General features: G+C 41.9%; 1 protein-coding gene across 1 annotated transcript in view; it reads left to right on the forward strand.

Annotated features, from left to right (window-relative positions):
* LOC112228047 (WW domain-containing adapter protein with coiled-coil) overlaps nt 1-19,835 on the forward strand; it is a 70,527-nt gene extending 50,692 nt beyond the window's left edge. The window contains exons 8-13 of the mRNA XM_024393191.2: nt 3,271-3,393; nt 3,551-3,699; nt 11,796-11,923; nt 16,588-16,783; nt 17,008-17,135; nt 17,249-19,835. Of these exons, the coding sequence (XP_024248959.1) occupies nt 3,271-3,393; nt 3,551-3,699; nt 11,796-11,923; nt 16,588-16,783; nt 17,008-17,135; nt 17,249-17,318 (794 nt within the window). The 3' untranslated portion in view covers nt 17,319-19,835. The remainder of the gene's footprint in view (nt 1-3,270; nt 3,394-3,550; nt 3,700-11,795; nt 11,924-16,587; nt 16,784-17,007; nt 17,136-17,248) is intronic.
* Nucleotides 19,836-20,104: the final 269 nt, after the last annotated feature.

Raw genomic sequence — 20,104 nt, forward strand, 5'->3', positions numbered from 1 at the left:
TTGTCCTGTCGTGATTGTGTACTCATAAAAGATTGTGATAGTGCGCAATATCATCATATATTGGCCAACCCCCTAAAAATCACATGCTTAAAAAAAATACAAAATAAGACACTGCTAAAACCACCATTGGGCTATAGGGCTAAATCGCATGCGACAAATCAAATTTTATTTGTCACATACACGTGTTTAGCAGATGTTGCGCATGTAAAGAAATGCTTGTGTTTCTAGCTCCAACATTGCAGGAATTTCTAACAATACACACAATCTAAAGGAATGGAATTAAGAATATATAAATATTTGGACGAACAATGTCAGAGCGACTGACTTGCCTTGTTAAGTAAAGGTTAAATATAAATAAACTTTAATATGAGATGAATAATGTAAAATACTTAAACATTATTAAAGTGGCCAGTAATTTCAAGTCTATGTATATATGCAGCATTCTATGTGCCTAGTGATGGCAATTTAACAGTCTGATGGCCTTGAGATGGCTATTTCTCAGTCTCTCGGTCCCAGCTTTGATGCACCTGTACTGACCTCGCCTTCTGGATGATAGCGGGGTGAACAGGCAGTGGCTCGGTTGGTTGTCCTTGATCTTTTTGACCTTCCTGTGATATCGGGTGCTGTAGATGTCCTGGAGGGCAGGTAGTTTGCCTCCGGTGATGCGTTGTGCAGACCTCACTACCCTCTGGAGAGCCTTACGGTTGTGGGCGGAGCAGTTGCCGTACCAGGCGGTGATACAGCCCGCCAGGATGCTCTCGATTGTGCATCTGTAGAAGTTTGTGTGCTTTTGGTGACAAGCCGAATTTCTTCAGCCTCCTGAGGTTGAAGAGGCGCTGCTGCGCCTTCTTCACGATGCTGTCTGTGTGAGTGGACCAATTCAGTTTGTCTGTGATGTGTACGCCGAGGAACTTAAAACTTACTACCCTCTCCACTACTGTTCCATCGATGTGGATAGGGGGGTGTTCCCTCTGCTGTTTCCTGAAGTCCACAATCATCTCCTTAGTTTGGTTGATGTTGAGTGTGAGGTTATTTTCCTGACACCACACTCCGAGGGTCCTCACCTCCTCCCTGTAGGCCGTCTCGTCGTTGTTGGTAATCAAGCCTACCACTGTTGTGTCCGCAAACTTGATGATTGAGTTCGAGGCGTGCGTGGCCACGCAGTCGTGGGTGAACAGGGAGTACAGGAGAGGGCTCAGAACGCACCCTTGTGGGGCCCCAGTGTTGAGGATCAGCGGGGTGGAGATGTTGTTGCCTACCCTCACCACCTTGGGGCGGACCGTCAGGAAGTCCAGTACCCAGTTGCACAGGGCGGGGTCGAGACCCAGGGTCTCGAGCTTGATGACGAGCTTGGAGGGTACTATGGTGTTGAATGCCGAGCTGTAGTCGATGAACAGCATTCTCACATAGGTATTCCTCTTGTCCAGATTGGTTAGGGCAGTGTGCAGTGTGGTTGAGATTGCATCGTCTGTGGACCTATTTGGGCGGTAAGCAAATTGGAGTGGGTCTAGGGTGTCAGGTAGGGTGGAGGTGATATGGTCCTTGACTAGTCTCTCAAAGGGGCGGTAGTCGTTTAGCTCAGTTACCTTAGCTTTCTTGCGAACAGGAACAATGGTGGCCCTCTTGAAGCATGTGGGAACAGCAGACTGGTATAGGGATTGATTGAATATGTCCGTGAACACACCGGCCAGCTGGTCTGCGCATGCTCTGAGGGCGCGGCTGGGGATGCCGTCTGGGCCTGCAGCCTTGCGAGGGTTAACACGTTTAAATGTTTTACTCACCTCGGCTGCAGTGAAGGAGAGTCTGCATGTTTTGGTTGCAGGCCGTGTCAGTGGCACTGAATTGTCCTCAAAGCGGGCAAAAAAGTTATTTAGTCTGCCTGGGAGCAAGACATCCTGGTCTGTGACTGGGCTGGTTTTCTTCTTGTAGTCCGTGATTGACTGTAGACCCTGCCACATACCTCTTGTGTCTGAGCCGTTGAATTGAGATTCTACTTTGTCTCTATACTGACGCTTAGCTTGTTTGATAGCCTTGCGGAGGGAATAGCTGCACTGTTTGGTATTCAGTCATGTTACCAGTCACCTTGCCCTGATTTAAAAGCAGTGGAATATGGAATAGAACACAGCTCTGGTTGGCTGCTGTAGTCTTAGTTCAAATGAAACGACATGAAGGAATATTGTCTAATCATCGAAAAATACCGACATATGCAAAATTGCTTCAGTATGACTCAGAAATGTCTGTCATTTTCGGTTTATCGTCCCAGTGAGTTACATAATAAATCATGGGTTGGATGGAAGCATAGTCTACAGTCTAAAGAACTGAATACTAATTGCTTTGCCTCTTTTCTCTCTTAAGTCTATTGTTTGTTCCAGTTCTCATAAAGCTGTGATTGAGAATAGCCTAGGCCTATAGCCTCTGACTTTCAAAAAGAACAAGACTGAAAGTGGCAACTTTAGGACAACAGTACCTTCAATAGCTATTAGGGAAATAGTTTGTCGTAAAGCTTCTATGATAGGCTATATTGGACATTCGGTTTTTAACCTTGCATGCCTGTGTTTCATGCAAAGAACGATGAAAGCGTAGTAGCCCAATGTCATTCATATTGAATGGAGAGATTTTTTATTTTGTTATACACCTCTAGACACTAAAGTGGAGTGTCCAGTTTATAAAAATAAAAACATTAAGTGAATAGTTTTTGGCTATAAAGCCCATGCATATGACAGAGCGAGGAAAAAGGGAAACAATATTTTCTGACTGGACATTTTGCACTGCCTTGGTGAAATTCACCGCTCTGTCTAGCCTAGATTCCTCTCTTGTGTTCTGCTCTATTGAAAAAGATTGTACCAAATAGAAATAGGCAGTTGACTCAATGTCACTTGGGCGCTAGCCGACTCAGTTCTGCGGCCTTATGCGCGGCACCAGTGAAGTTCAAATATGGTAAACCACTGTCTGTCACATCACGATATCATCACCATCGACGATGGCTGTCAATAATCAACGTTAGCCGATACTATGGTAATATTGCCCAATCCATCCTGATTCAGTTTGCGCCTACGTAAAAAGACATTTTTACTAGCTAGAGAGTAGTTAGTCATAGAATTTAATTTGCTCCATTGTTTACATTTTGTTTGGTCGCGCACTTTGTGTGGCTGATCTGATGGCTCTAAAACAGGGGTGATGTTAGGGATCATCTTATGTTATGGTTTTAGATAAAAGCCCATATTTCTAAGCTTTCCTCACCCATTTTTATTTTTTTCCTTCTCTTTCCAGTCCTCAAAGCTGCTGTCACTCAAGCGTCGTTACAGTCGTTGCTTCATAAGATCCTCACAGCCGGCCCGTCAGCCTTCAACATCACTACTCTGCTCTCCCAAGCAGCCCAGCTCTCCAACCAAGGTAGGCCTTCAGCCACCCTGTTGTTTTATCTGGCTTCCTTGTTTGTTTTTAGAGCCACAATGGCAACCTTCCTATTCCAACTTGCCACTGTTGATTTTTAAAGTATCTAAACCAGATAGATGTCTAATAATTCACCACCCTCTGTTACCCCCAACAGCCCAGCAGTCGAACCAGTCCCCCATGTCGTTGACGTCAGACGCCTCCTCTCCCCGCTCCTACGTATCACCCAGGATCAGCACGCCGCAGAACAACGCTGGTCACCACAAAGCCCTGCTCAGCACGCCCCCTGTAGCCTCACAGAACAAGGTACTGTCTACTACTACCACTCTGGTAGGCCATGTCTATTTGGCTGCTTTTAGACATGCAGCCCAATTCTAATATTTTTTTCACTAATTGTTCTTTTGACGTATCAGCTCTGAAAAGGATCTGATGTGATTGGTCAAAAGACCAAGTAGTGAAAAAAAGCCTTGCCAGTCTAATATACTAACTACTGCCTGCCTAGCAGCCTACTCCCTGCCTAGAACCTCTGTGTCTAAAGTAGGCAAAGCCATGTCTACCTCACTCTGCCTGCAGAGCAACTCTGTTCAATCCATGTGTCACATTACAAGTATTGGCTTTCTTGTTCTGTATGTAATGTAAATGAGTGAAGGGAATGGTAGTATTTGTGTTGGCTTTATAACCTAGCTGGTCTGGGCCTAGGAGTATTTTCTGTTGGTGTTTCACAGCATCACAAACTGGCCTAAATCATACCCAGGTTCAGTGTTTAAGGACTGGACTTCTATACCAGGTTTAGTATTATGATACTCAATACCAAAACAATACCGTGGCAAAGAAATATGTATTAGCCAAGGTCAGAGAATGGCAATTGATCTAGACAGAAACTCTGCTACTGCTCTGTACAATCATTGGGGATCTTTTGAGTTATATCATTATATTTGAATATTTTGATGTCCATTTTTTGAGACAGCCATGTCAAATCAACATTTTTACATACACTTAGGTTGGAGTCATTAAACCTTGTTTTTCAACCACTCCACAAATTTCTTGTTAACAAACTATGGTTTTGGCAAGTCGGTTAGGACATCTACTTTGTGCATGACACAAGTACTTTTTCCAACAATTGCTTACAGACAGATTATTTCACTTATAATTCACTGTGTCACAATTACAGTGGGTCAGAAGTTTACATACACTAAGTTGACTGTGCCAGCTTGGAAAATTCCCAAAAATGTCATGGCTTTAGAAGCTTCTGATAGGCTAAGTGTCCTCATTTGAGTCAATTGGAGGTGTACCTGTGGATGTATTTCAAGGCCTACCTTCAAACAGTGCCTCTTTGCTTGACATCATGGGAAAATCAAGACCTCAGAAAAAAGGATGAACCAGACCTCCACAAGTGTGGTTCATCCTTGGACCGCAATTTCCAAACGCCTGAAGGTACCACGTTCATCTGTACAAACAATAGTATGCAAGTATAAACACCATGGGACCACGCAGTCATCATACCATTCAGGAAGGAGACTCGTTCTGTCTCCTGCAGATTAACGTGCGAAAAGTGCATATCATTCCCAGAACAACAGCAAAGGACCTTGTGAAGATGCTGGAGGAAACAGGTACAGCGGTATCTATATCCACAGTAAAACGAGTCCAATATCGACATAACCTGAAAGGCCGCAAGGAAGAAGCCACTGCTCCAAAACCGCCATTAAAAAAGACAGACTACGGCTTGCAACTGCACATGGGGACTAAGAAAGTACTTTTTGGAGAAATGTCCTTTGGTTTGATGAAACAAAAATAGAACCGTTTGGCTATAATGACCATTGTTATCCCAATCGTGAAGCACGGGGGTGGCAGAATCATGTTGTGAGGGTGCTTTGCTACAGGAGGGACTGGTGCACTTCACAAAATAGATGGCATCATGAGGCAGAAAAATTATGTGGATATATTGAAGCAACATCTCAAGACATCAGTCAGAAAGTTTTCTTTCGGATCAGTAGGACGCTAGCGTCCCGCCTCAACATCCGGTGAAATTGCAGCACGCCAAATTCAATACTATAAATATTTAACTTTCATAAAATCACAAGTGATATACATCAAAATAAAGCTTAACTTGTTGTAAAGCCAGCCGCCGAGTCAGATTTCTAAGGCTTTACGGCGAAAGCAAGCCATGCGTTTATCTGAGGACAGTGCCCCGCATACCAACACATGAAAAACATATTTCAACCAGGCAGGTGCGACACAAAAGTCAGAAATACCGATAATTCATGCCTTACCTTTAAAGATCTTCTTCTGTTGGCACTCCAAAATGTCCCAGAATAATCACAAATGGTCCTTTTGGTCGATAAATTCCTTCTTTATATCCCCAAAATGTCCATTTATTTGGCGCGATTGTTTCAGAAATACATCAGTTCCAACTCGCCCAACATGACTACAAAGTATCTAATAAGTTACCTGTAAACAAACATTTCAAACAACTTTCCTAATCCGACATTAAATTTGATCGATTATTTATGTTTTAGGATATCTAAGACGGAATATACGGTGTTCAATAGTAGATTTTAAAAAAACAACACGGAGCGAGCTCCAGTTCACCGGCGTCACACAGAAAAGTCCACTTGGCTTGACACTCACAATGAACAGCCCTACTTCTTCATTTCTCAAAAGAAAAACATCAACCAATTTCTCAAGACTGATGACAGCTAGTGGAAGCCATAGGAACGGCAACCAGGTTCCTCACAGGTTTCCTATAGAAAACCAATTGAAAACAGTGACAACGACAACAAAATTTCCTGGGTGGTTTGTCCTCTCAAATATGTTCTGTTACACTCGCAGAAAACACTACGTTTCTAAAACTTTAAATTATGTCTATCTAAATCTACCAATTATATGCATATCCTAGCTTCTGGGCCTGAGAAACCGGCAGTTTACTTTGGGCATGCTTTTCATCCGGACGTGAAAATTCTGCCCCCTATCCCAATGAAGTTAAAGCTTGGTCGCAAATGGGGCTTCCAAATGGAATACGACCCCAAGCATACTTCCAAAGTTGTGACAAAATGGCTTAAGGACAACACAGTCAAGGTATTGGAGTGGCCACCACAGAGCACTGACCTCAAACCTATAGAAAATGTGTATGCAGAAAAGGTGTGCGAGCAAGGAGGCCTACAAACCTGACTCAGTTACACCAGCTCTGTCAGGAGGAAATTGCTAAAATGTACCCAACTTATTGTGGGAAGCTTGTGGAAGGCTACCTGAAATGTTTGACCCAAGTTAAACAATTTAAAGGCAATACTACCAAATACCAATTGAGTGTGTAAGACTTCTGACCCACTGGGAATGTGATGAAAGAAATAAAAGCTGAAATAAGTCATTATATTATTCTGGCATTTCACATTCTTAAAATAAAGTGGTGTTCTTAACTGTCCTAAGACAGATTTTTTTACTAGGATTTAATGTCAGGGATGGTAAAAAAAAAAAAAGTTTAAATGTATTTGGCTAAGGTGTATGTAAACTCCCGACTTCAACTATTTACTAAATCAAATTAAAATAACACAAAAATACCATATTAATGAGGCGTTATACATTGAATACCGGTACCTAGTCAATGTGCGGGAGTACAGGTTAGTCGAGGTAATTTGTACATGTAAGTAGGAGTAAAGTGACTGCATAGATAATAAAGTCGTAGCAGTGTAAAAAACGGTCGGTTGTCCATTTGATTTATTGTTCAGCACTCTTATTATGGCTTTGGGCGTCAAACTTTTTGAGGATCTGGGGACCCATGACAAATCTTGTCAGTCTCCTGCGGGGGAAAAGGCGTTGGTATGCCCTCTTCATAACTTTCTTGGTGTGTTGGGACCATGATAGTTTGTTGGTGACGTGGACGCCAAGCAACTTGAAACTCTCAACCTGCTCCACTACAGCCCCATCGATGTGAATTGAAGCGTGTTTGGCACTCCTTTTCCTGTAGTCCTGTAGTTGTCTTGCTCAAATTGTGGGAGAGGAGGTTCTCCTGGCACCACACTGCCAGGTCTCTGACCTCCATCTCATTGTTGTCTGTAATCAGGCCGTCAGCCAACTTAAAGATGTTGGAGTTTTGCTTGGGAGTGCAGGTGGGATCTAAGCACGCACCTCTGTAGTGCCCCCGTGTTGAGGATCAACGTGGAAGATGTGGTGTTGCCTACCCTTTCCACCTGGTGGTGGCCGGTAAGGAAGTCCAGGATCCAGTTGCAGAGGGAGGTGTTTAATCCCAGGGTCCTTAGCTTAGTGATGGGCTTCGTGGGCACTATGGTGTTGAACACTTGAGCTGTGGTCAATGAACAGCATTCTCACATAGGTGTTCCTTTTGTCCAGGTGGGAAAGGTGTGGATCTGTTGGGGTGGTACGTGAATTAGTGGGCTAGGATTTCCTGGATGATGATGTGACCAGCCATTCAAAGCACTTCATGGCTACCGACATAAGTGCTATGGGGCGGTAGTCATTTAGGCAGGTAATCTTTGCTTTCTTGGGCACAGGGACTATGGTGGTCTGCTTGAAACATGTAGGTATTACTGACTTGGTCGGGGAGAGGTGGAAAATATCAATGAAAGACACTTGCCAGTTGGTCCGCGCATGCTTTGAGTACACGTCCTGGTAATCCATCTGGCCTTGTGAATGTTGACCTGTTTAACAGTCTTGCCCATTTTCAGCAAATTGAATAAAATTGTCCGATCCTTAAGAGGCTAATGGTCTTGCTCACATCTGCTACGGAGAGTGTGATCACACTGGCGTCTGGGAACAACTGGTGCTCACATTCTTGTTTCAGTGTTGCTTTCCTTGAAGGCATTTAGCCCGTCTGGTCGGCTCGCGTCACTGGGTTGTGGCTGGGTTTCCTTTTTGTAGTCCATAATAGTTTGCGAGCCCTGCCACATCCAACAAGCATCAGAGCCGGTGTAGTAGGATACCTCCTTAGTCCTGTATTAAACGCTTTGCCTGTTTGATGGTTCGTCGGCGGTCAGAGTGGGATTTCTTATAAGCTTCCGGGTTAGTCCTGCTCCTTAACTTCTTGGTGACAGGGGGCAGTATTTTCACGTCCGGATTAAATGCATGCCCATATTCAACTGCCTGCTACTCATCCTCAGAAGATAAGATATGCATATTATTTGGATAGAAAACACTGAAGTTTCTAAAACTGTTTGAATCATGTCTGAGTATAACAGAACTTATGAAGCAGGCGAAATCCAGAGGGCAAACCATTCAGATTTCTTTTTTTTTTTTAGGTCACTCTTTTCAATGGGTTTTCATTGGGAATCCAGATTTCTAAGGGACCGTCTTGCAGATCCTTAAATGTCACCAGTCTTTAGAAATTGGTTGAGGTTTTTCCTTTGTGTAATGAAGAAGTAGCCCTGTTCAAAACGAGGGTCACTTCAAGTGTACTGTTAGATAGAGGCACGTGACCAGAAAGGTAGCGTCAGTTTGTTTTCTTCCGGTATTGAACACAGATCATCCCGTCTTTAATTTGATCGATTATTTACTTAAAAATACCTAAAGTTGTATTACAAAAGTAGTTTGAAATGTTTTGGCAAAGTTTTGAGATATTTTGTAGTTTTGGCAAAGTTTTGAGGTATTTTGTAGTGTAGCAAGTTGGAACAGGTGTTTTTCTGGATCAAACGCGCCAAATAAATGGACATTTTGGATATATATCAACGGAATTAATCGAACAAAAGGACCATTTGTGATGTTTATTAGACATATTGGAGTGCCAACAAAAGAAGCTCGTTAAAGGTAATGCATGATTTTATATTTTTATTTCTGTGTTTTGTGTCGCGCCTGCAGGGTTGAAATATGTTTTCTCTCTTTGTTTACTATGGTGCTATCCTCAGATAATAGCATTGTTTGCTTTTGCCGAAAAGCCTTTTTGAAATCTGACATGTTGGCTGGATTCACAACACGTGTAGCTTTTAATTTGGTATCTTACATGTGTGATTTTATGAAAGTTTGATTTTTATAGTCATTTATTTGAATTTGGCGCTCTGCATTTTCACTGGCTTTTGGCCAGGTGGGATGCTAGCTTCCCACATATCCCAGAGAGGTTAAAAGCGACAGCTCATGGCTTTGGCTCAGTGCAGATGTTGCCTATAATCTGAGGCTTCTGGTTCATCGACGCACTTATTGATGAAGCCGGTGACTGAGGTGGTGTACTCTTCATTGCCATTGGATAAATCCCGGAACATATTCCAGTCTTTGCTAGCAAAACAGTCCTGCATCCACGTCATCTGACCACTTTTGTATATATTGATATAACTATTATATCAAAGTAAACTTGGGAGTCACGTGATGACATGTTGTGTGGTCCTCCCACTACAACTCAAAAGCATTTAATTTATTAGTCTACTGATGAAATAGTGCCTTCAGAATGTATTCATACGGTAGGGGGGTGGTAGGGTATCCTAGTGGTTAGAGCGTTGGACTAGTAACCGGCAGGTTGCAAGTTCAAATCCCAAGCTGACAAGGTACAAATCTGTCGTTCTGACCCTGAACAGGCAGTTAACCCACAGTTCCTAGGCCGTCATTGAAAATAAGAATTTGTTCTTAACTGACTTGCCTAGTTAAATAAAGGTAAAAAAAAAATATAATTTTAAAACAGACCTTATGTTGCAAGCGAAAGCCTGAGAAAAATCCAATCCGGAAGTGCCCCAGGTTTTGAAAGCGCTGCGTTCCAATGACTCCCTATATGGCTGTGAATGTACCATCAACGAGCTTACGCTTTCTACGTATTCCCCAAGGTGTCTACAGCATTGTCACGTAGTTTTACGCATTTCTGTTGAAGAATAGATGTATGGGGGTACATTGGTGGCTCCGAGAGAGAGACTCGCGTAAAGTGCAGAGGTAGCCATTACTCCAATCGGTCCTAGAGAAAAGGGAATTATCCCGGCAAATATATTATCGAATAGATATTAGAAAAACACCTTGAGGATGGATTCTAAACGTTTGCCATGTTTCTGTTGATATTATGGAGCTAATTTGGAGAGAAAAAATGGCGTTGTGGTGACAGCAATTTCCGGGTGATTTCTCAGCCAAACGTGAAGAACAAACGGAGCCGTTTCGCCTACAAAAATAATATTTTTGGGAAAAAATTAACTTTGGCTATCTACCTAGGAGTCTCGTGAGTGAAAACATCCGAAGTTCATCAAATGTAAACGATTTAATTTGATTGTTTTTCTGATTTCCGTGACAAGGTTGCTTGCTGCTAGCAAGGCATAATGCTATGCTAGGCTATTATAAACTTACACAAATGCTTGTCTAGCGTTGGCTGTAAAGCATATTTTGAAAATCTGAGATGACAGGGTGATTAACAAAAGGCTAAGCTGTGTTCCAATACATTTCACTTGTGATTTTCATGAATAGGAATATTTTCTAGGAAGATTTATGTCCGTTGCGTTATGCTAATTAGTGTAAGATGATAAACGGTCCTGTTCACGGGATGGGGTGTCACTAGAGGATAAACTCTAACTGTTTTAAAGTCCCCATTGGCATCATGGAGAATTCCCTGAGCGGTTTCCTTCCTCTCCGTCAACTGAGTTAGGAAGAACGTCTATATTTGTAGTGGCTGGGTTTATTAATACACTGTCCAACACCGTCCATGCTCAAAGGGATATTCACGATCTGCTTTTTTTTGTTTTACCCATCTACCAATAGCTGCCCGTCTTTGCGAGTCATTGGTCTTTGTTGTTGAATCTGTTTGAAATTCACTTCTCGACTGAGAGACCTTACAATTATCTGTATGTGTGGAGTAAGGAGATGAGGTAGTCATTCTAGTCATGTAAAATGCTATTATTACACAGTCATGCAACTTATGAGACTTGCACATTTTTACTCCTGAACTTATTTAGGCTTCCCATGACAAAGGGGTTTAATACTTACTGGCTCATGACATTTCAGGTTTTCATTTTTTTTAAACTAATTTGTAAAAACATAATTCCACTTCGACCTTATGGGGTTTTGTATGTTGGCCAGTTTAATCCATTTTAAATTCAGGCTGTAACATAACGAAATGTGTAAAAAGTCAAGGCGTGTGAATACTTTCTGAAGGCACGAAGTTATAATGACCTTCACAGCGTGACGAAAATGCATGGTGATGAGCTTGACGGGTCTTTGTATGATATTTTATTATGAGGATTTTAGAATATTTGCATAAATCTGTCGCCAATTGGATGGAAACCATAGCTACTGGCATTTGTATTCGATAACATCCCATCCCCTTGTGTTTGTGTGTCGAGTCAATCAACAGCAAGTGAATTTCAGTAAAATGATGGTCTGTGCCAGTCTAATCTGGGCTTTTAACCTTCCTCCCTGTCTGTGTGGTTGTGGTGAACCTCGGGTTCTGGTGTGTTTCCTCTCTAACCCTTCTCTGCTCTCTGGCTGTGGTCCAGGTGAGCAACACGCCGGCTGTGAAGCAGCAAGGATCAGCCCCTCAGCCCTCCCCCCAGCAGCCCCTCCCCAGCGACAAACAGCACGGACACGACATCGCAGCCTCCCCAAGAACTCTCCAGCGTCAAGGGTGAGGTTTTACATTTTTAGTAATTTAGCAGACACTTGATTCATTTATGGGCTCGAGCAATGTACAGTACATTCGGAAAGTATTCCCTTTTTTCCACATTGTTTTTTTCCCACAGCCTTATTCTAAAATGGATTAAATTATTTTTTCCCCCTTCAATCTTCACACAATACTCCATAATGACAAAGCGAAAACAGGTTTTTAGACATTTTTCCAAATGTATTAAAAATAAAGCTTATACCTTATTTACATAAATGTTCAGCCCCTTTGCTATGAGACTCGAAATTGATCTCCGGTGCATCCTGTTTCCATTGATAATCCTTGATGTTTCTACGACTTGATTGGAGTCTGTGGGAAATTCAATTGATTGGACATGATTTGGAAGGCACACACCTCTCTATACATGATTTGGAAGGCACACACCTCTCTATACAGTTGAAGTTGGAAGTTTACATACACCTTAGCCAAAGACATTTAAACTCTTCTATACTTTTTCACAATTCCTGACATTTAATCCATGTAAAAAATGTCCTATCTTAGGTCGGTTAGGATCAACACTTTATTTTAAGAATGTGAAATGTCAGAATAATAGTAGAGAATGATTTATTTCAGCTTTTATTTCTTCACATTCCCAGTGGGTCAGAATTTTACATACACTCAATTAGTATTTGGTAGTATTGCCTTTTTAAATTGTGTGGGGTCTGGTGCCTTCCACAAGCTTCCCACAATAAGTTATGTGAATTTTGGCCCATTCCTCCTGACAGAGCCGGTGTAACTGAGTCAGGTTTGTAGGCCTCCTTCCTCTCACACACTTTTTCAGTTCTGCACACACATTTTCTATGAGATTGAGGTCAGGGCTTTCTGATGGCTACTCCAATACCAATAGCTTGACTTTGTTGTCCTTAAATAATTTTGCCACAACTTTGGAACTATGCTGGGGGTCATTGTCCATTTGGAAGCCCCATTTGCGAACAAGCTTTAACTTCCTGGCTCATGTCTTGAGATGTTGCTTCAATATATCCACATAATTGTATTCCTCATGGTGTCATCTATTTTGTGAAGTTCACCAGTCCCTCCTGCAGCAAAGCATTCCCACAACATGATGCCGCCACCCCCGTGTTTCACAGTTAGGCTGGTGTTCTTCGGCTTGCAAGCCTCCCCCTATACTCCAAACATAACGATGGTCATTATGGCCAAACAGTTCTATTTTTGTTTCATCAGACCAGAGGACATTTTCTCCAAAAAGTACAATCTTTGTCCCCATGTGCAGTTGCAAACCGTAGTCTGGCTTTTTTATGGAGATTTTGGAGCAGTGACTTGACTTCTTCCTTGGTGAGCAGCCTTTCAAGTTATGTCGACATATGACTCGTTTTACTGTGGATATAGATACTTTTGTACCTGTTTCCTCCAGCATTTTCACAAGGTCCTTTGCTGTTCTTCTGGGATTGATTTGCGCTTTTCACACCAACATACGTTAATCTCTAGGAGACAGAACGCGTCTCCTTTCTGAGCGATATGACGGCTGCGTTGTCCCATGGTGTTTATACTTGCATACTATTGTTTGTACAGATGGACGTGGTACCTTCAGGCGTTTGGAAATTGCTCCCAGGGATGAACCAGACTTGTGGAGGTCTACAATTGTTTTTCTGTGGTCTTGGCTGATTTCTTTTATTTTTCCCATGATGTCAAGCAAAGAGGCACTGAGTGAGTTTGAAGGAAGGCCTTGAAATACATCCACAGGTACACCTCCAATTGACTCAAATGATGTCAATTAGCCCATCAGAAGCTTCTAAAGCCATGACATGATTTTCTGCTTTTTAACCTCTTGGAACTCTAGGGGCAGTATTTTCATTTTTGGGAAGGGACCACATTTAGCAAGTGGTCACATGATTGCTCCGAGAGAAAATCTTGCGTAAAGTACACAAGTAGCCATTTTTACAATTGCTTCTTATGTGAAACCAATTGTCCCGAAGGATATTTTATCGAATAGATATGTGAAAAACACCTTGAGGATTGATTCTAAACCACGTTTGCCATGTTTCTGTCGATATTATGGAGCTAATTTGGAAAAAAGTTCGGTGTTGTAGTGACTGCATTTTCCTGTCAATTTCTCAGCCAAACGTGAAGAACAAACAGAGCTATTTCGCCTACAAAAATAATATTTTTGGAAAAAATAACATTTGCTTTCTAACTGGGAGTCTCCTGAGTGAAAACATCCTAAGTTCTTCAAAGGTAAATTATTTAATTTGATTGCTTTTCTTATTTTTGTGAAAATGTTGCCTGCTGGTATGCTATGCTAGGCTATCGATAAACTTACACAAATGCTTGTCTAGCGTTGGCTGTAAAGCATATTTTGAAAATCTGAGATGACAGTGTGATTAACAAAAGGCTAAGCTGTGTCTCAATATATTTCATTTGTGATTTTCATGAATAGGAATATTTTCTAGGGATATTTATGTCCGCTGCGTTATGCTAATTAATTTCAGGCGATGATTACTTTCCCGGATCCGGGAAGGGTAGTAAATCAAGAAGTTAAAGGCACAGTCAACTTAGTGTATGTAAACTTCTGACCCACTGGAATTGTGATACAGTGAATTATAAGTGAAATCTGTCGCTAAAAAAATGTTTGAAAAATGTATTGTCGTGCACAAAATAATGTCCTAACTGACTTGCCAAAACTATAGTTTGTTAACAAGAAATTTGTGGAGTGGTTGAAAAACGAGTTTTAATGACTCCATCCTTAGTGTATGTAAACTTCCGACTTCAACTGTATGTGGTCCCACAGTTGGCGGCGCATGTCAGAGCAGAAACTAAGCCTTGAGGTCGAAGGAATTGTCCGTAGCGCTCAGACAGGATTGTGTCTCGGCACATCTGGGAAAGGGTACAAAACAATTTTTGCAGCATTGAAGATCCCCCAAGAACACAGTGGCCTCCATCATTCTTAAATGGAGATGTTTGGAACCACCAAGACTCTTCCTAGAGCTGGCCTCCCGGCCAAACTGATCTATCGCAGGAGAAGGATCTTGGTCAGGGAGGTGACCACGGTCCTGATGGTCCCCCTGACAGAGCTGCAGAGTTCTTCTGTGGAGATGGGGGAACCTTCGAGAAAGAGAACCATCTCTGCAGAACTCCAATCAGGCCTTTATGGTAGTGCTCAGATGGAAGCCACTCCTCAGCAAAAGGCACCTGACAGCCCGCTTGGAGTTATCCAAAAGGTACCTAACGACTCTGACCATGAGAAACAAGATTCTCTGGTCTGATGAAACCAAGATTGAACTCTTTGGCCTGAATGCCAAGTGTCACGTCTGGAGGAAACATGGCCCTACTGTGAAGGATGGTTGTGGCAACATCAAGCTGTGCGGATATTTTTCAGCCTGCAGGGACTGGAAGACTAGTCAGGATCAAGGGAAAGCTGAACGGAACAAAGTACAGAGATCCTTGATGAAAACCAGAGTGCTCAGGACCTCAGATTAGGGCAAAGGTTCACCTTCAAAAAAAACAACAAACCTAAGCGCACAACCTTGACCACGCAGGAGTGGCTTCAGGACAAGTCTCAATGTCCTTGAGTGGCTCAGCCAGATCCTGGACTTGAACCCGATCTAACATCTCTGAAGAGACATGAAAATATCTGTGCAGCGACTCTCATCCAATCTGACACAGCTTGAGGATATTCAGAGAAGAATGGGAGAAACTCCCCACATAGATGTGTCAAACTTGTAGCGTCATACCCAAGAAGACTTGGTGCTTCAGCAAAGTATTGAGTAAAGGGTCTGAATACTTGTGTAAATTGTAATATTTCAGTTTATTTATACATTTGCAAAAAAGAAATCTTAAAGCAAAAACTGTCATTATTGGGTGTTGTGTACATTGAAGAAACCAATACATTTTTGAATAACATTGTGTGGCGTTGAATGTGTTAATTTGTGTTTTTAGTGTGGCAAATCTATTTACAAAAAATTAACGGAGCATCTGCTCCTATCTATAGAAGACAAAACAACCACATATTGCTAGTAAGATTCTTCAAGAAACTCTGTTGGTCTGACTGATGTGAAGGAAAAACAGAACAATGCCATACATGAGCCTGCCTTGTAGGAGACCATTTAATTTGTCAATATGTCATGTTGTGGCACCACCTGCTGGCGGTTTATAGAACACATTTTTCATAAGTCATTGCATTGTATCGCTACACACAAAGACAATGGATGCACCATTGTTTAACCAAAGAAATCAAGATGACATCAAGTTAAACACATCTGATATGTATTGGAACTGTTAAGCGGATTTAACCAAATCACGATTCACAAGCCACAGAGTGAATACAATATTGCAAAATTAAGTATTACAATGTAGATTACCCCACCCTGACTGTAGTCAGACACTGGACTTCATGGGTGTTTTGAGCTTAAAATAATATGCAGAATGTGTCAGTCTTTTCTGATGTGGACCCTTTTCTCTGGTTGTATTTGATCAGCAGAATCTCACATAATATGCACAATTGTTTAGTTATTTGATTTCTAAGAACCTTAATTGTTGATATTATGCTGTCTTGGTCTGTTTTGTATGATATATTGGTTTGCCCCTCCTGTCTCCTCTGTTACAACAACAAAGTTAATATCATTAGCATATAATTAGTCTGACCCTCTTGTTGCGCCTCTGTCATTCCACAGCAGTCAGAGGAGTCCATCCCCAGGTCCCAACTACGTCTCCCCCAGCAGCAGCAGTGCCACCACCTCCACCCCCTCTAGCTCTTCTTCCTCCACCCGACCAGCCTCCTGCTCCTTCACCCCCACCCTAGCAGCACACTTCAATGAGAATCTCATCAAGCATGTCCAGGGCTGGCCCGCCGACCACGCAGAGAAACAGGTAGGATACGCATTTAAGGAATTGTATGCATTGTTTTTTATTATTTCACCAGTAAAGATATTTGGTAAAGAGCATAGAGAGTGTATAGATTTTACAGTATTGGGTAACCTATTCATTTCATTATTTTGATGTGAACCCAGATTCATTATGCAATGATCAGTGTCATTGCTGTTGTTCTTTTTGATTTTCTTTGATTATTTTAAACTTTTTGATCTCCCCCCCAGGCTTCCAGACTACGTGAGGAGGCCCACACCATGGGAAGCATCTACATGTCTGAAAATTGCACGGAGCTCAAAAATCTCAGATCCTTAGTTCGAGTCAGTGAAATTCAAGCGACATTGCGCGAGCAGAGGTAAGAGTCCAGACCCTAATTGTCTGCGATATGCGTGTTAACATCCATGTGTTCTATTATTACAAATCTTTTAACATGACAACTAATACATATTTTTTTCTACTCTTGTCTAGGATATTATTTTTGAGACAACAAATTAAAGAACTTGAAAAGTTGAAGAATCAGAATTCCTTCATGGTCTGAGAACTTGAGTTGAAGAATGGAGAGGATAGGGTGGAGAGACCCATTGCACATGGTTGTAAGAGAGCCGTTGGTTGGGAGAACTGTTCTTGTTCTGTGCCCAGTCTTAACACAAGCTGCAGTTGGGTTGGCTTTGGACCGTTGGGCATGGAGAGTGCTGGGCTTGTGGGAGAGGGTCTGAGTGGTTGGTTGGTTGGGGAAGAGGGGAGAAAAAGGGTTGATACAAGACATGGCCTGTGTCCCAAATGGCACCCTATTGCCTTTATAGTACACTATGTAGTGGATAGGGTGCCATTTGGGATGCCCCTATGGTTGGTTTTGTATGTGCCCTGGAGATGTAGATTTCTTGTAGATGTTATCCATGTTGTAAATATGTTTTGTAGATTATTGAGACCATGGAAAGCCATGCTTATCAAAGCTTTTGACATCCAAACTAATCAACGTTATGCCGAGGAAGTAACGGCTTAATTTCATAGCCTCCTTCATATTAAACTTGTCTGTCAGTGGGTATGTCCCAAATGCCACACTATTTCCTCTATAGTGCACTACTTTTAACCAGAACCATATAGGCCCTAGTCAAAAGTAGTGCACTATATTGGGAATAGGATGCTATTTGGGACGACACTGTCAGTCTGCAGACTTGAAGCTTTTGTTTTAATAGATGGGTGAACCATTGCCTTGAACATCTATGACCTGCATGGAAACGGTGGAGTATAGTGTTATACAGTCAATAATAACTGAAACATTAACTTAGTATAAAACAAGCAAGCAAGGTAAAACAAACTCACTGGTTTTTCTCTGCTCTTGAATAATAATAATGCTCAATGGATTAAAGTTATTTTCCCTATCATCCCCCTTTGGTTGAAGTATAATGGTTACACACAGACAGGATGTGTCCCAAATGGCACACTATTTCCTATGTGTATTGAACTACTTTTGGTTAAAATTTGCACTATATAGGGAGTAGGGTGATATTTGGGAGACAGCCGCACACAGCTACCCATCCCCACCTTCCTCCTGCTGAAAGGTATATAATGTCTGGTCGCAATGGTTCAGATCTGTTTGTTCACAGCTCCCTGTGGCCCTGTCCTGCATTTCCTAAAATGAAAAACAAACAAACCAGTGCCTGGTGGTGTGATGAGTGAGTGAAGGGGGAAAAAAAGGTGCCACAATTGTGTGCTGCTTTGAGATCAAGGACCATTCCCACTGCTAACCCCTCCATAACTCCCACCCTGGTCATACCCATTACATGCAGGAGCCCAACCCCGTGGTCTAGCTCCTCCTATAATGTAGAGGAGCCGGGAAGAGTAAAAACCCTCCTGTTTTTTTTTCTCAAACTTTCCAGCAAGGTTTTTTTTGGGGGGGGGGATACTTATATTAAAAGCGAGGTGGCACAGTCTTGGTTCAACCGAGAGTTCATTCCTATGTACAGTTGATAAAGTAATAATGGAGTTTAAGAAGTAAAGAAAAAGGCTTTATTAAAAAGTTGCAGTGCTACTAGTATATCAGAATATGTTATTAATAAATTATTGCTACACTTTTCTTTGCACAATGAGTGCTACTTGGAGCTATTAAAGCAGCTGTTTGGGGGGCACTGGCAAGGTATAGGGTACGTCTGAAATGGCACCCTATTCCTGATTTGGTACATTACCTTTGACCAGGGCCCATAGTCAAAAAGACTAAAAAGGAGATGATGTCATAATTCTCAAGATTTTTCAGGAAGTGCAATGGAAGCCAAATGGCACTCGGTGAATTGACCTGAATGACACAAGTAGAACTACTGGCTCCCATTTGTACTTCTTGCTCTCTTATGAGTCTCTCTTCTCTTTTTTAGTCTTCTTACCTAAAGGGCCTGGTTAAAAGTGGTGCACTATATAGGGAACAGGGTACCATTTGGGATGTGGACATGGAGGTGCTGATCACTAACCTCACACACCAGGGTCAGAGGTTGAGCAGAGCAATGACAGCCAATGTGATATGTGCGTATTGTAATAAACATGCTAAACTCAAGTGAGTACTGGTTATTATTTTATTGGAGTTCTATTAGTGTTTTGTTTATTACTATTAATGCTAGTGCCTTGTTGAAAGTCTTAAGTCACACAACCTCTGACATGGAAATAAATATACCATGTTTTTTTTCTATTTGATCCAGTAACAAAAAGATATTCAACAAGTGTTTGTCATGCATCGATCTATAGGGTTGTTTTTGGCACTCCCGTCCATACTTGCATCTTTGTATCCCCCCTGTTCACTCCGAGTCAGTACAGAAACAGTGGCTTTGTCCCAAATGGTACCCTATGTATAACAATAGTGCTCTATGTAGGAAATGGGGGTGCGATTTGGGAAGTAAACGGTGTCCTGAGCTGTGACTGCCTGATTTTTCTCCACTGTTCTAATCTTCTATTCAGTCTGATTTGAGATGCACCAACACATTCAGTAAAGCTGATCACATTGCTTTGTATATTGTTTTCCTCTGAAGTATATTGAAAAAATAAATAAAATATGCCTCTACAGAACCAAGTTCTCTGTTTTGACCTCGTCAGTTCAGTACTTTGTTTATTAATGTTATTTGTTCAAAACTAGCCTGAGTGCCAGTGTCTGCTGTCATGTTTACTCATTGTCATGTCCAACATGTTTGGTTTGATGATGGACTCGGCAAGAGTTCAAACAGATCTGGGACCAGGGTAACTTGTTCCAATGTTCTCACAATGAACATGTTGAATGTTTCCAATATGTCAAAGTGTTCAGTATGTCTAGGGTAACCAAAATAAATTACCACAGAAGAACGA

Source organism: Oncorhynchus tshawytscha, linkage group LG29 (assembly GCF_018296145.1).
Source record: "Oncorhynchus tshawytscha isolate Ot180627B linkage group LG29, Otsh_v2.0, whole genome shotgun sequence".
Taxonomy (NCBI): domain Eukaryota; kingdom Metazoa; phylum Chordata; class Actinopteri; order Salmoniformes; family Salmonidae; genus Oncorhynchus; species Oncorhynchus tshawytscha.